The sequence below is a fragment of the Nelumbo lutea genome, chromosome 5 (genome assembly GCF_056320005.1).
Source record: "Nelumbo lutea isolate HS-2025 chromosome 5, American lotus-T2T, whole genome shotgun sequence".
NCBI lineage: Eukaryota > Viridiplantae > Streptophyta > Magnoliopsida > Proteales > Nelumbonaceae > Nelumbo > Nelumbo lutea.
Genome location: NC_142688.1, coordinates 22435444 through 22452717, shown reverse-complemented (window position 1 = coordinate 22452717; position 17274 = coordinate 22435444). Strand labels below are relative to the sequence as shown.

At 38.1% G+C, this 17274-nt stretch overlaps 1 protein-coding gene across 3 annotated transcripts; it reads right to left on the bottom strand.

The window, feature by feature from the left end:
- Positions 1-375: 375 nt before the first annotated feature.
- Positions 376-14991, bottom strand: JAC1 (J-domain protein required for chloroplast accumulation response 1). Of its 3 annotated transcripts, XM_088944261.1 has the most exons (10): positions 13803-14985; positions 11649-12589; positions 11172-11557; positions 10933-11044; positions 10417-10481; positions 10103-10165; positions 9938-10015; positions 1779-1955; positions 983-1043; positions 376-621 (listed from the first exon to the last, which is right to left on the bottom strand). In XM_088944261.1, the coding sequence occupies exons 1-9, from the start codon at positions 14279-14281 to the stop codon at positions 1020-1022; spliced, it is 2325 nt and encodes a 774-aa protein (XP_088800387.1). In that variant the 5' UTR covers positions 14282-14985; the 3' UTR covers positions 376-621; positions 983-1019. The 3 variants fall into 3 exon arrangements, with proteins under 3 accessions (XP_088800387.1, XP_088800386.1, XP_088800388.1); XM_088944260.1 differs by lacking the exon at positions 983-1043 and having other exon boundaries at positions 13803-14982; XM_088944262.1 differs by lacking the exons at positions 983-1043; positions 9938-10015; positions 10103-10165 and having other exon boundaries at positions 13803-14991.
- Between the last annotated feature and the right edge of the window lie 2283 nt (positions 14992-17274).

The following is a 17274-nucleotide window of genomic DNA, read 5'->3' as shown; positions in this document are numbered from 1 at the left end:
AGTCAGGCCCAAAGGCTGGCCTGTGAACAGGTCTAATTTCAATATATGTATGAGAGAGAGAGAGAGAGTATGTGTGTGTGTGTGTGTGTGTGCTCTTCTAGAAGGAGACATTGAGAGAAAAAAGGTGTTCTTGGTGTAAGAGTGAATTCTTTTTTCTATTTGGGTCCTTGGGTTGAGATAGAAAAGAAAAAACAGGTGAATGAAGGTTAAAGGTTGGTTTGGGTTACAAATCACAATGCACCCCCATGCATTTGTACTAGTGCAAATAAAATTGCACTGCAACCAAACACAGCCTTATTATCAAAAAATCCAACTCCATACAGTTGGGATAAGGCTTGGATGGTGATGATCAAAAAAGTAAAGTACACTACAATATATGAAAGCTTTCAAGAATCAATCATATATAGCTATATACAGTAGTTATATTATGCAACAAATCAATCAATTTACCAAGAGGGAAATAGGTACACTTTTAACCATACTAACAGACCTTGAAAAATACAGTCACCACCACTGAGTGAGAGTGAACACCAGAGTTTTGTTTTGTAGATTAGAGGTAGATGGCCAGTGAAGATTCCACAATCAGAACGATCCAAGTGAGTTAAAATGATTCCATGCTTCCTGTAGTGACAATTAGAATCACCTTTGTTATTCATGAGTCATTATTCAACTTTTACCACTTTAAGCAAAATGTTAAGATAGTATCCAGTCTACCCCTCCCAAGACCCCAGATAGCTGGGACTAACATTGGGTAATGATCTTTTTATTCTTTTCTCACTATCAATAGAATTCTCAATGTTACCAATAAATAAAAAAAAAAAAATTAAAAGCCAGTGTGGAGTTTCAGGACCTGCCATCCAATGGAGAACAGCAAAAATAAAAAATAAAAAGAACAGGTGCAAATTGACTCAATGCTAAACCATCCAATCAGTGTATTCCTAAAAATGGTTGACATTTTTTTTTTCTTTTTTCTCTTTTTTACCTTCAATAGAGAGTGGTAGATCAGATTGTTATAATCATCAGATCATGATGACCTTCATTTCCTAGAAAGAACCCACCAGATGGTGCATCAGAAACACTTACATCTATGCTTCCACTAGTATGCTTAAAACAGCAATTATAATTTACACACATTCAATCAAGAGAATTATGCTTTACCTTGTATCTCTGTTAATAAAGGTATCTTTGTACTCTTTGACAGGCATAGGAGAGTTTAAAATATAGTATCATGAATGCTTTTATAGTGACACCTTGGAATTTAGAAGTGAATAGTAAATCTGGAAGATAGAATGCAGATTAGTGTAATTTATGAATTTGGATATTCTATGAACTTGGGAACTAAAGGATCTGGACAACCTTGTGCTTGGTAATGTTATGCGGGCGAAAAATATCAACAGCCTAAACTGATTTGTATACTTTTTAGACACGCATCTTATTAGTTTGTTGGGGGTACCCTGATCTATGGCTTTGCTTGTGAAAAAAAAAAAAAAAATCATTGCCTCTATAATCACAGAATGGAGCAAATATGTGATGCACCATGTCACCCAAATCATCCAGCCACCATCTGTTAGGGTACTCTAATTGATCAGCTTGTTTGTGCAGAAAATCTCCCAAAGGGAGTCCCAGTGCAAGAATGCTTGTACCCCCCAATTGAAAGAAAACTGAGTGAGCATGGATGAATTTCCATTTCCCTGCGATATCACTGCCTAATTGAGATACAGCAAAGAAATCATTGGCCCTGATACTTGTGCTATCCGAGGTTAAACTATTCTGCTTACCTGAAGGATGTCAAAGACTTTTTTAGCAATATATTTTTTATGCAATGCAGCTCCCTTCTGCTGTAGTTTATCAGGGTGTAGACAAAGTAATGCTTTTTGATAGGCTCGCTTCACAGCATTTCCTTCAATTATATCGACAAGGGGAACAGGCTTCCATCCGCTCTCTGGCCAAAGAACCTGTGCATATATCATTTGAGAGAAAAATAACTGTTAGAACATATTCTCTCCTGAACTACGTTAACAATGTGAAATTATTCCACCTACTTTATGGTATAATGAAAGATACGAAAGAAAGCACATTAAAGTGCAGCTTTTATGGCCATGAATCAAGTTAAACTGAGCAGAAGAAACTAATTTTTCCTAAAAAATCCAGGAAAAAAAAAAAGACTCACTGGCTAAGAAACTAGTATTGGTAGAAAATGCAACGAGGAAATTTGTTCAGATTGAATATAGTGCAATGAAACCTATTGTGCAGGAATTGTGGTCCCCACCAACACAACAAAGAGTGAAATTGAATTTTGATGGGAGTTCAAGAAGTAACCCGGGCCCTTCAGGTATAGGAGGAGTTTTCAAAGATGAAAATGGCAGAATTGTGGCTTTGTTCTCAGGACCAATAGGAGTGGGGGACTCATTGAGAGCGGAGGTGATGGCCTTGCTTCAAGGTGTAAGATATGCAAAACAGTTGGGGTTACACCAAATTGAGATTGAGGGAGACTCTAAATTGTTGATCGAGTGGCTGCAATCTGGTAAGTTGGGAGCCTGGATTTATAGACAGCCCATAAGGGAAATCCACAATACAACAAGGGAGATCGGTGCATGCTTCAAATGGACAAGGAGATCAGCTAATTGTTTAGCTGACACGTTGGCTGTAAAGAGACTGGGCCGAATGGGCCCTAACAGCCTCTCCTGTAATATCTTTTATTTTATGTTGATGGGACACACTTAATGGGCCTGTTATTTATTCTTGTTTTATTTTTCTTTATGTAACTGCCAAGCTGGCCGCCCACTTAAGGGCATTCTTGTCATCATCAAATTTTTAGATCTTAATAAAATAGGGTTAGAGGAGAATGGAGAATGATTCGACTCCTTCTCTTACCTCTTCTCTTCACCATCTTCTTCTCCTGTACAGTTATTCAGACATGTTTTATTCTGCTAATCACTAAGTTTAATCTTGATATTAGAGGACTAATTTACATCTTGGTATCAAAGCGGGTTTAGTTCCTCTTCCTTCTTTTTCTTCGTTCCTGTACACTCTAAAATCAAGAGAGTGTATGGAGAGATAGGTTCTCTATAGTATAGAGAATCACTTGCCTAGTTGGTAGAAGGGTTTGGAAAGTTTAGTTTTGGCTAGATTTTGCCAAGAAGTGATGTTGTTCTACTGCTGCCCGAAACCCTAGCCGACTAGAGATTTTCGAGGTTACCAGGAAAGGTGAAGCTCAGGTGTGCCGCTCTGTGCTTGGAAGGTGTCTTGTGACTGCCAAAGGAGGGCGGTTCAGGTTTGGAAGAGTTTGGGTTAGTCTGGTAGGTGCCGCAGCATCTTCTCTCTTCCTCTCATCTGCTGGACGGAGCAAAACCCTAGTTTTTCAAGCACCCAAATTCTTGTTTGACTTCAAGTAAGTTTACATAGTCAAAATTTCTGTTCTTTGATTTCCGTTTGATTAATGGAGACATACGGAAGTGAGTTCAAGCAGGTGTCAGTTTTTGGACCTGCCTCAGTAGATTCCGTTTTGACTAGTGTTACCACAATTAAGCTAGATGGGACGAACTATCTTGCTTGGGCATAGTCTATAAAAATCTATGCTTGTAGTAGAGGAAAACTCGGGTATCTCACAGGCAGTAAGGTGAAACCCGAAGAGACAGACCCTGAATTTGAAAAATGGATGCAAGAGAACTATACCGTTATAGGATGGTTAGTCAACTCCATGCAACCCCATATAAGCCAGCACTATCTGTAGATGTCTTTGGCTAAGGAGATATGGGACAGTGTAACTGAGACCTATTCACAGAAATTGAATGTAGCCAGGGCGTATAAATTGAAAAGTGATGTGAAAAACCTGAGACAGGGGGAGAAGAGTGTAGCAATCTACTACTCTATACTAAAATCCCTATGGCAGGAAATTGATGTTATGGAGACAGTGGTATGGGAGAGTAAAAAGGATGCTGAAATGTATAGAAAGTTGGTAGAGAGAACTAGGGTGTTTGAGTTTCTCACTGGACTTAACCCTGAGTTTGATATTATCAGACAAAATATTTTGGCCAGAGATGAGGTTACTCTTTCATAGGCATATGCTATGATAAGTAGTGAGGAAAGTAGACGGCAGGTTCAGTTGCAGAGTCCACCTACAGAACATTTTGCACATGCGGGAATGAAACCAAAGGGCCCTACTAAGAAAAGAGAGAGGTGTGTGAATATTGCAAGAAACCATGGCATACAAAGGACACATGCTGGAAGCTTCATCCTGGACTTCTCCCTGATAGATTTAAGAACAATAATAACCCTAAGAAGGGCAGTCAGGTGGGAAAACCCAAGACTACTAATGCTGCTACAGTACCTGAAGGGAGAAGTAAGGAGAGTGAAGAGAAATCAACCATTGAGCAATTCGATGCAATGAAGTTGGATTTTGAGAAGTATGGGAGGCTCCTAAATCACCTGGAAGTTACAGTTTCTTCAGCTCACCCTTCCAACAGTACATCATCTTCATCGGCTTTTGCTCACTCAGGTACTCGTGCTTCTGCAAATCATGCTTCAATTTCAGGTAATCATAAAATCCCTTGGATTATCGATTCCAGTGCATCAGACCATATGATCAGTCTATCTAACATTTTTTGCTCATATCACTTTCTCTCTGGGAAAGAGAAAATATCCCTTGCCGATGGGTCCCTTGCCCCTATCTCTGGTAAAGGTGATATAAAGAACTCTGACACCCTGTTCTTATCTTCTATTCTTCATGTCCCTAAGCTTAACACAAACCTCTTATCTGTTAGTAGCTTAACAAAGTCCATGAATTGCAGCATAACCTTCTTTCCCACTCATTGTGTTTTTCAGGACCTGTAGTCTCAGAGGATGATTGGGAGTGGCCATGAGGCGAACGGAATATACTTGTTGGACACACCGAATCAAGCTTTGGGACCACCTCATGGAGTTTCCTTAGAGTCAGTCGTGTCAGAGTCTGTTAACAAAATTTTATTATGTCATTTTCGGTTTGGTCACTTGTCTTTTTCTGCTTTGAGTCATCTGTTCCCAGATATGTTTAAAGGAGTGTCTTTATCGAGTCTTCATTGTGAATCATGTGAGCTGGCAAAGCATTGTAGACATTCCTATTCAATTAGCAATAAAAGATCACTTTCTCCTTTCCATATTGTTCACCCTAATGTGTGGGGGCCATATCACATGCCAACCATGGGGGGTTACAGGTACTTTATCGTTTTTCTTGATGATTATTCGCGTTACACTTGGATTTATCTCATGAAATCCAGGGATGAAGCACCAGCTATTGTGAAAAATTTTCATGAACTCATCCTCACCCAGTTTAATACTTGTATCAAAATATTCCGCTCTGACAATGCTAAGGAGTATTTTGAGAGAACCCTCTCCACCTATCTTGAAACTTTTGGGGTTATTCATCAAATTTCTTGTTCCTACACTCCAGAACAAAACAGGGTGGCGGAAAGAAAGAACAGGCATGTGGTTGAGGTTGCCAGATCCCTCTTGTTTGCATCCCATGTTCCTGTAAAGTTTTGGGGAGATGTTGTTCTTACTGCTACCTTTCTAATCAACCGTATGCCCTCCTAGGTCCTTGGCTTTAAAACTCCTTTTAGTCTTCTCTTCCCGGATGAGGATCTCTTTTCTCTTCCTCTCTGTGTGTTTGGATGTACTTGCTATGTGCATATTCATAGTCACCAAAGGCACAAGTTTGAACCTAAGGCTCATAAGTGTGTGTTTCTGGGATATGCTTCCACACAGAAGGGTTATTGCTGTTTTGATCCAGTTCGTGGCACCCGTTTTGTATCTCGGGATGTCACCTTTGCCGAGTTGACTCCCTTATTTACTATTCCTCCTAAGGGGGATAAATTTGATGAGCCCTTTGCTATGTCTCCAGCTGTTCCCCTTCCCATCCCTTGTGAGTCCGATCATGGGGTGTCCACCTCTTCCACTGGACCTACCTCTGATATCCCTGCTCCTCCTCCTGCTTCTGCTCCTGCTCTCCAAAGGTGGTACCAAAGGCAGAGATTCAGACATGTGCAGGTTGTTTCCACTCCTTCAGAAGAGCATCTTGCCACTCCCATCATTCCTGAGGAAACAGGTCAGCCCTCTACCGATCCATCTCTAACTGTTCCAGACCTTGACCTTCCTATTGCTCTTCGCAAGGGAAAGCGGAAGTGTACAACCCACTGTATCTCCAAACACTTATCTTATAGCCTTCTCTCCCCTTCCTACTACTCCTTTCTTGCCTCTGTTTCTTCCCATGTGATACCCAGGTCTGTACCGGAAGCATTATCTCAAGCTAAATGGAAGGATGCTATGATGACTGAACTTGATGCATTGCATAAGAACCATACCTGGGATATTGTGGACTTGCCAGAAGGGAAGGAACCAGTGGGTTGTAAATGGGTGTTTACCATTAAATATCACTCTGATGGCTCTGCTGAGAGGTTTAAGGCTCGGTTGGTTGCTAAGGGTTACACCCAAATGTATGGCATTGACTATCTTGAGACATTTGCTCATATAGCTAAGATGACTTCAGTCAGGGTTTTACTTTCTCTAGCAACTACTTTTGACTGACCCCTACACCAGTTTGACGTTAAAAATGCCTTCTTGAATGGAGACCTGCATGAAGAGGTCTATGTGTCTCTACCTCCAGGAGTTTATGGGAAAGAAATGAAAGGCAAGGTGTGTAAACTACACAAATCTATTTATGGTCTCAAACAATCTCCTCGGGCTTGGTTTGAGAGATTTTGGGCTGCTCTTGTCTCCTTTGGCTACATTCAAACACAATCTGATCATACACTGTTCTTGAAGAGAAATGACTCTCTGGTGACTTTCTTTATTGTTTATGTTGATGACATTGTGGTCACGGGTAATGACATTGAAGAGGCCAGTAAACTAAAACGATTTCTCAACTCTGAATTTGAAATCAAAGACTTGGGAGATCTTCGGTATTTCTTGGGCATTGAAGTTGCTCGATCTAAGGATGGTATCTTCATATCTCAGCGCAAATATGTCCTTGATCTTCTTGCTGAAACTGGTAAACTTGGAGCTAAACCTATCTCCACTCCCATTGATAATAATCATAAGATTTCTGCCACAGATGGTGAACCTTTGTCTAATGAGTGTTTCAGAGATTGCTTTGGAAGTTGCTATACATTTGCATGACTCGACCAGATATTTCCTATGCAGTAAGTGTTATTAGTCAGTTTATGCATTCTCCCAGAGATACTCATCTAGCTACTGCAGAAAGGGTTCTGTGCTACTTGAAAGGTACTCTAGGGAAAGGTGTTCTATTTGCTAAGCATGGTCACATGAAGCTAAAAGCCTTTACTAATGCAGATTGGGCAGGATGTATTGATGACAGAAGGTCCACCTCTGGTTATTGTGCTCTAGTTGCTGGGAATATTGTGTCTTAGAGGAGTAAAAAACAATCAGTAGTTGCTAGATACTCAGCTGAAGCAGAATACAGGGCAATGGCTCATGGTGTGTCAGAATTACTATGGCTACAATCCCTTCTAGAGGAATTGGGGGTGGACTACGAGAAACCAATGATGCTCTATTTTGACAACCAAGCTGCTATCAACATTGCACATAATCCTGTTCAACATGACAGAACTAAGCACATTGAGGTTGATAGGCATTTCATAAGGGAAAGAGTTTCTTTAGGAGAAGTTTGTTTACCATTCATCACATCAAAAGAGCAACTAGCTGATATCTTGACCAAGGGAGTTCCAAGGGGGAAATTGACACACTATATAAGCAAGTTGGGCATGATTGACATCTATGCTCAGCTTGAGGGGGAGTGTAAAGAGACTGGGCCGAATGGGCCCTAACAGCCTCTCTTGTAATATCTTTTATTTTATGTTGATGGGCCACACTTAATGGGCCTGTTATTTATTCTTGTTTTATTTTTCTTTATGTAACTGCCAAGCTAGCCGCCCACTTAAGGGCATTCTTGTCATCATCAAATTTTTAGATCTTAATAAAATAGGGTTAGAGGAGAATGGAGAATGATTCGACTCCTTCTCTTACCTCTTCTCTTCGCCATCTTCTTCTCCTGTACAGTTATTCAGACCTGTTTTATTCTGCTAATCACTAAGTTTAATCTTGATATTAGAGGATTAATTTACATCTTTGGCTAAACAAGGGACTGTGAGGGAGAATATGTTCTGGGCAGCTTTGTAAGAAAGATAATTGGGGCTCAACACCTACTTAGGGGTTGACAGCTGTATTTAAATCTGGAAAGTTATTTTAAAGTTATTTAATGAAGTTACCGTTTCCAATCAAAATATATATATATATATATAGTGCAAACATAAACTATGAATGGCACATATGACACAACTAGGAGATTTAGAACTGCCATTTTATTTGTTCCAATGAATTAGTCCCAATACTAGAAAATGGAAATTTTAGATCAACTTTAACCACTTGAATTCTAACACTCGTAGTCACTGCACTTCTAACTACTGACCATCCAAGAGAAGGGAATAGATCGGAAGGTTCCAATCATTCAACCAGGTCACTTTTTGGCTTGAGGAAATCTGATAGGTGGAACCTTCATTATTACAGCAGTTATCTCTGAAGTGGGTTTGCTTGCTAGTTGGATCATTTAATGAAGTTTAAAATGGCCCAAAAAAACTTGTGCATGGCAACAACTCAAAGGGAGTCACTATGTTCCTATCCCCATCCCTTATCATGGAGCTCTCACTTGACTTGATCAGAGAATCTTTTTCCATATACACGTGCGCATATATGCATATGCATCTGTGTATGCTAAAAATGTATAATCTATAGATTTAGGTTTATTTCAGCATAACTTATTTTCTTTTTTCTTATCATTAAAATGTTATGTATACATTTTATATGTTTGATTGTTTACTTTTCTTTTAATTTTAGTTCTTTTAAATTTATCAGACTGGAACAAACTGGATTCCAACCTGATAGGAAGGCCTGTTCAACTCACCACCCAGTAGGAAAACAGCTCATTGACAAATTTAGCTCCCTTAACATATGTGGACCCTATACATGAAGCCTCACACTGTAGCCTTGTATTTCATGAACTTCTGGTGGATCCCCTAAATTTCCTAAAGGAAATTAAAGAAAAAAAAAAACTCAATTCTTATTTGACCATTTATGCACAAGAATTCAACAACATGATTTGTTTTTTTTTTTTTTTAAAGTGGACATAAGCCAACAATTTCATAATAACCACCAACCAATTACCAAACCACGTTTACTCGTCTCATCTAGAAAAGTAGAACTACAATGTAATGAAGTATACCAAGCTTATTCTTTTATTTACACTCTAATATGCAATTTCATAAAGTTTGAAATATTTATCGATTACATTATCTTAAGCAACGCCAATGGGTGACAAGTGTACACCACAGACCCCACCAAAAGCCTAATTTAGAAGAGCTCCCCAATCTAGGGGTGATCATAAAAAACCAAAAAGGGAAAAAAAACCAAACCAAACCGATGAAGTTGAACTGAAAGTTTCGGCTAACCAAACCAACCACTGTGTGTGTATAATGCATTTCTAGTATTTTATTATACGTTTATATATTTATTTATAATATATATTATAAATATAAAAACAAAAAAAACAAAAAACCAATGAACCGAACCAATCAACCAGGTTAACTGATTGGCTTCAGTTCGGTTTCAGTTCTTGATTTTCCAAAAACCAGTGGTACCAGTTCAGTTTGGAAAATAGACCCACAGTTCAGTTAACCGAACCATGAGCACCCCTACCCCAGTCCCCACTGAAGTAAAGAAGTTAGTAGTCTGATGTCAAAATTCCTTAGAAGCTTTCAGTAATGCTTGGGACCAAAATAAACACTGTAAAAGGACTTCGTGCACAAAATAAAATGTAAGAAAAGACAAGAACATTCACAGAAGTTTGACAACAGAGATATAGTTAACAGATTTTGGCCTAGAAGCATACATATTGTAGGGTTGATAACAGTGAACGAATATTTCCTTCTTTCCCATTTGACCACTCTTGTATTCTAGCATCTGAAACCTGCATAAATCAAGTAATACCATCTAGTAAACAACCTATTACATCCTTTATTTATTTAAAGAAGATTATAATGTATTTCTGCATTACTTGGATCTCTTCTTGATATTCAACAAGTTGTTGTTTGCTCTTGTCAAGAGACAAATCTTCTTCCTGTTCATAGAATCAAGCTAATTAACTATTCAGTCGATGAAAATTCATCGGAAGGCAAGTCACTAGCATTGTTCTTGCCCTGTGTTTCAGCAATGGAATATAAAACGTCAAGATTTCCCCTATTAATATTTAGATAAAATCTGACAACATATTATTGCTATGAAATTTCAGGTTTTAACAGACAAAAAGATTAACCTATGGCAACCAGTGACAAAAGCTATATATCACTCTCGAATAGAAGATACACATACCAGACAGTTTCCATGGAGATATTCACAATGAGATTCCTCCATATGAGCAAGTGCGGCCTCAAAACCTGCAGGTATAGATTCTGAGAAAGCATATAGATGAATTAAGCAGTTTATGCCCTAATGATCAATCAAATAAATTAATACTTAAAGTTTCATAACCTCCTTTTGGAATAGGTAAACTCAAGGACTACGACAGTAATGTGCCTCTAATACATCAACCAATATTACAGGCTTACAGCTTTAAAATTTTGAGTCTTTGACACTATTCCTCAATGTAGGTTATAAAAGTGTACAAAGTATACCAAGGTTAACAATCATGAGAATGGAGTTTCAAGTCAAAGAGCAGCAACTTTGTGCAAAAAAGAAGGTGTACAAGGGCCATTCTTAATAGGTTTACAATCTTTTTTTGATAGGTACTTGATAGTTTTGAGACTAACATCAAGCTAAAAGACAAAATAACTATTCTTGAAAACAAAAATTTCTTGTATGTTAAAATTCTAAAGAAATGAAATTGACCTGATAATGATGCTGAGCTATTGTTCCTTTCAGAGGAAGTATGATGAAATTTATGAATGTCAGTGTCTATTTCAATGTCCGGATTCTCTGACTGTTTCAGAGCTTGATCCACCTGGAACAAATATTTGAATTCAATAACTTTCAGCTTCATTTGATTACAAATGAGAGTACAGAAAATGTTTTCTGACTGTAAATATAATTAATTCTAGTAGATCAAAATAGGACTTGGAGTTACATACCATGACAAAAGTTTCTGTTGATGGCTTTTCCTTGTTCCTTACCTTCACTTTCCCATCTGTCTTGGTTGCATGGTTACTTACTTTATCTTCTGCTTTACATGTATTGATTTCTTTCCATCTAGAGATCTGACCTTGCATGCCAATATCAGTTGTGGATTTTGAAGAAGCCTCATGACTGAAAATTTTCACAAATTCTTTGACTTTTCCCTTGACACTCTTTCCACCACGTTTTTCTTCTGAATCTATAGATGAATCTTGCAAGCTAGAGTTAGCGGCAATATTGAAGATGTTTCTTTTGCTATCATGTTTCTTTAGGATTTTCCCATCATCAACATTTACAGATGATGTAACGTTGGCTTTTGCTGCTCCTATCTCACTGACCGTTCCTACAAACAATAAAATAGATTTAGTGCTAAAAGAACTTTACAAGTACACCATTAGCAATAATATAATTGCACTAAATGTTACAGGCATTACCTTGTCCAGAAGAATTTTCATAGAGCAGGGGACATAATGGCACTAACTCAGGTTTGCAAGATTCATGTGCAGAACCATTTATCTCTTTCTCCATGTTCTGAAATGGACCAATTTCAGAAAGAGAACCATACAAACCTGAACCAGGTTCTATTTCCTTTTTTGCATTATGAGCAAAACTACCAGGAATTTCTGTGGTAATACTTTCAAGACTATCAAGGGGTTTTAATCCAAGTTTAACAGAAATTCTAAATGAATCTGTTCGATCTTTGATAAGTGTACCATCAAGTGAACCATTCTTTTGGTTTTCAAGTCCCATCTGAGAGGAGCTAGCCACTGTTGGCATTCTTTCCTCAGGAAGCAGAAATCCAACACCTTGCAAAATTGATGCAGATGATTCATTTATCATACTCTCACTTTTGTCACTGTCAACCAAGCTTGAGCTACTCTCATTGTTGCCCCTTTCGATTGAGCCTGAATTGCTTTCATTGTCACCTTTCTCTTTTGAGCTTGAACTACTTTCACCTTTCCCCTTCCTTTTTGGCATTGAACCATTTAGTCCCCTAAGTGGAGTAACTAATGGTACTCCTTTACTTGCCCATTTGTATATAGAGAAGTGAAATTGGCTGCTGTCGTTATTAAGTTGTGTACTACCCAAATCCTTTTCCTCGATGCCTCCCATGTCCTCATTATCAGACTTAGCAGCTTTCAATGACCCTTCTTTGTTAAAAGAGAACTCATATGATAAAGGGCTTTGGCGATAAGGTCGGGCATCATTTTTTGGGTTATCTTGGATTGCTTGATTTGAAACTCTTGGCATGAAAGCACTTTGGGGAGATGGAAGAGCAATACTCAAAGCACCATCATTGTTTCTCTGTGGACTACGACTGGGATTGGTGTTGAATGCTGGAAAGTCCATCCCTTCAACCAATCGTGAAGAGAGGCTGGAAATTTTATAAGTTGTAGTCAAGGAAAACTTCAAAACTAGAAATTTTTTGTAAATAAAGAAAGCAATGCATTATATAATTAGAAGGTAGCTAGCTGCGTAGAAATCCAGTTTAAAGAACTAAACAAAACATTAGCTCAGGCCTTGAGATAAAAAGTGGCATCTCAATCAGGAAAGTTAAATAAGGTAGACTGTAAAGAATTTTCATCGTTAAAAAAAATGAAATGCTTAGAGTTTTCTTCATAGAAAAATCAATTTGCTTATTTTGAAACACTTTTCCCATAAAAGATACTGATGCTAATGTTTACATATACAGTATACTATAACTCAACTCAGCTCAACTAAGCCTTGTCCTAACTGTATGGGGTTGGATACTCCATGTCCACAAGGGGTTGGCAAAAGCTTTAATGCTGGCTGCCAACCTAACACAACCCTCCTCCATCTGGCCTTGGGGCCAGGGCCAGCAGTCAAAGACAGGCTCACACTAGTGGAGTTTTAATGGTACTGACTTAAAATTCTGGAAAAAACAGATGAATTAATAATAACCACATACATTTTAGTTTTTACTATTGAAACTGTGTTCATGTTTCATCTGGTTCACAAACACGACCAGTGTTCTGTACCTTATTTGTAAGCTATTGCTGGTTCTGGAACAAGCAACCATGGTTCCAGAACCAACAAAATGGCTTTTTTTAACTCAACCATGGTTCTGTACAATCAAGAGTAGATAATGAAAGTACATGTACGCATGAATCATACAACCAATGCTCACATATAGTGGTTCAAAAAATGAACCATGAACAGAACAGCCTCTTTTGCATTGTGTGGTTCCAAAAAAAATGTCATTAAATAAAAAAAGATTGGTATGGTTCTGGAACCATACCACCCTTTTGAAGATATGATGTTAAACTTTTTAAGGTTGCAAATTGCAATAGTATCATCTTTTTTTCTTAGGAAAAAGCTGAGGGAGTTCACTATTATACCAAAGTGAATCCATATGCTATCTTTTCCTTTTCCATCTAACCACTCAAAAATTCAGATGCGTATCTTTATAGTTTAGCTTTTAAAATGCAAAATCGGTTACTACTGGGTTGCAATGAAATTGATTTGACATTGCAATATAGAAACGTGATGACTTATAGTTTCTGACTGTTGGAGGTGGTTTTGTGTTAACTTCAATTTAGCAGAAGAGACTATGTGGAGAGAAAAACCTGAGTTGTGCAGGGAAGGATGAAGCTTCAAAAGGATCAGATTTGGGTGGCAAGGGGCGGGCAGGACTCAGGATCCTAGAAGCCGGGGTGGAAGAGAAGGGATCCCGATCTGGCTTTCTAGGAGTGGAGCTTGAAGACCCGTCACCTCTGAATATGTCATCAAAGAAGTCATCACTTGGGTACCTCCTGCGGCTCGCAACGTCCTCGCCAAACACCGGTTTCTCACCCAGAGACCATGAATTGCGAGAGCCAAATGCGCCTTCCCCACCTCTTCTAAATGCATAGGAATCCAGAGTTTCACTAAAGCTGTACCGCGTCTCATGGACTGAAGAACGCCTCGGAGGGCCACCAAATACGTCATTAAAATCAACTTCTGAATTTGCCAATGGGATCTTTGGCGACGAGCCAAGGTTTCCAAACGATTTCCGTGGACTATTATGACCTAACACTTGATGATCTCTATAAGAAAATTTCTCCATTTTAATGCATCAGTTAAAAGAGTGAACCGGGCGAAATGAGATTGTTTCTTCTGATTAAGAGAAGCCTTGTGACGGAATTGAAATGAATAGAAGCTCTCTACCCCATTGAACAAACAACAATTCAGATCAAAATCTCGGAAGCAGAGAAAGGCGGGAAATAGACTTACAGCTGACGAAACCAAACAAGAGAACTGAAAAAAGAAAATACAAGAAAATAAATCGTTTCCACTTTCCACTACATCCAACTACTGAAAATGCTTTATCATCCGAAACATCGAACTAGTGATTGTTATAAGCTTTTGTACTGGATTCAAATTTCAAAGACCAAAACTCAGACAAAAACAAACACAACAGAGAGAGGGGGGTAGGGTGTCTGGGGTAGGACCGTAGGAGTTGGAAATTGGAATAGGATTGAGATGAACACAGAAGAAGTTTCAGAGAGGGAGATGAACAATAGAGATTTCATACTTAAGAAGCAAATGAGACAAAATTATATATTTAATAGAGAAAAATATATATATATTGAATTCACAAGAGAAGACGAAGATAGTGGGTTTAGTGAGACCGGAGCCACAAATTGGATTTTCGAACAGATAAGACGGCTTACGAACCATATAATTTTCCCGGGTATTCTAAATTCTCTTCTATATACTTTTCCTCTTGGCGCCCACTAATCCTTTCTCTTATTTGTTTGCTTCTTTCTTTGTTTTTTTTTTCCATCAAATTTGAAACCCAATGTAATAGACCTCCAATTGGCGTTGAACCAATCCCTATTCAGGTCAGTTCCAATGTCTAAGGGTTTACCTGAATCCCTGTTCATTTAATATTTGAATGTATATACATAATCTAATATTTATAAAAATAAATTATAATGAAGAAAATTATTGCTATGTCCAGACGAGGTGTATCATGTATGCCACACCATGCATGGCAGTATATTGCTATGTCCGCTTTCACATGAAGAAAATTACCGAATTGCCATTTTATCGCTAAAATTAAGACAAATCAAAATTCATCACATGAACAATAGAGATTGGTCAAAGGCTTTTCGGTATCACGTGTCATAAATTTTTAGGAGTCACATAATTTTTTAGTCTCACCGTACGGGCAAGAAACAAACTATCGATGATTCGCTCCAAGATGCACCCCGAAACACCTGTACAATCAAGATTTGAAAACTAATATTTCGGGAATCCCACTTTTTTTAATAAAAAAATCTATTTTAAGTTCCAAAAAACCAATGTTTGAAAAATAAACCTATAAAATAAAGTGTTTTGTGTGTTTCCAAGTAACTATACAATACTTCCGATATGCAATAGGGTATCCATACTTTGAACCTTGAGGGATAAATCTTGACTGTAAATTGATGCCAAATTCACGGGCAAGATGAGGTTTATAAAGGGGTTACTAATAAACTCATGGGGATTGTCATTCAGAATTCTGCATTGGGTATTTGGGTTACAGTGTACTTAACCCTAAAATTTTCTTCTTTTATTCTAACAGGATCTTTATGACCAAAAAAGTTGCCACAAATCAGCAAAACAAATGAAAGATAAAGCCCAAGGAAGATTACCTAATCTGCAGTTTGATTTGCCTCTCGAAACACTTGTTTGTAAGTGAGACCTCTGTTGAATTCGTTCTTCAGCTCCAGGCAACTTGAAATAATGTTCCTCATTGTCCATGGGTTTGAATGGTCTGATTGAGGCAAGAAATAATCAATTTCGAATCACCCTCCAAAATGATCGGAAAGTGCTTGAAGTTGAGAGCTATGGGCCTCCCACGGGACCCAAGTTTCTGCCACATTGATGTTGGTGATTCCTAGCTTATAAGCCTTTGCAAGCAACTGAACAAGCCCCGTACTCTAACCTTAGGAGGGCATTTTTAATCTCCAAACTCCATTGTTCCGTTCTCCCCGTTGTTATCTGGTATTATATATTTTCTCAAATAAAAAAGGTTAGACTATAATACCATGTCTTAACGGGTTCTGAGTTATGATCAGTGCCAACCAGCTGATACGCAGGGCTAGGAGTGAGAAGAAAACTAAAAGGTCGAATTGATAAAAAAAAAATCGATCAAAACCGAATAAAAAAAATTGATTGGTTTAGTTTCAGTTTGATGTTTTAAAATAATTGAAGGTACCAGTTCGATTTCAGTTAATCAATATAGAAAACCGATGATTAAACGAACCATTAAACCAAATTGATCAACCGATTAACCAATAGGTTTCTATTTGGTTTTGATTTTATAAAAGCACTTTTATATTGCAATGGCAATTGACAAGGATTAAAAAAAAATAGACGACGAGAAAATAAAAAATATGAAAAATATAACAATATAATGAGTAAATTACTGAAACCTCTCACTCAAGTTTATGACCATTAATATTTCCGTGACTCATGTTAGATGATTCTGACAAATGGGAGCAATTTACCCAACTTCAAGGGATATTTCTGCAACAATCATAAATTTCAGGGGAGCAATTTACCCTAATATAATATTAGGGTTGATTACATTGGTTCTGAATACAGGAAAAGCTCTATCCTCGCGCACAACGTAAGAAATATGGAGCAAGATGTCAGGACCGGAACCATAAATGTGACTCTATAAGATAAAATCAAGCATGGGTCCCTTCTTGCCTATAGGGTGAGGAATAAAAGAGTTCTGTAAAATAAGGCCCTGTTTGGTTTGCAGGAATGTTGAAATCACTGTTTTCAAAATCGGACTGGATCGGACGGTCAGATCATAAAAACCGGGAACCAGTCACCTGATTGGTTCCATTTTTCTCCAAAACCGTTTTTTCCTCCAAAACCGTTGATTTTGGTCAATAAACCGCTGAAAAGGCCAGTTAACCGTTAAACGGTTTTGACCGTTTTCCAATTTTTTAAAATTTTTTATTTTGTCAGAACGTATTAGCCGTTCGGGTCAAACAGTCGGACCGTTCAAACCGGTAACCGGACCCCTGACCGGTTCGGTCACCAGTTCGTTTTTAAAAA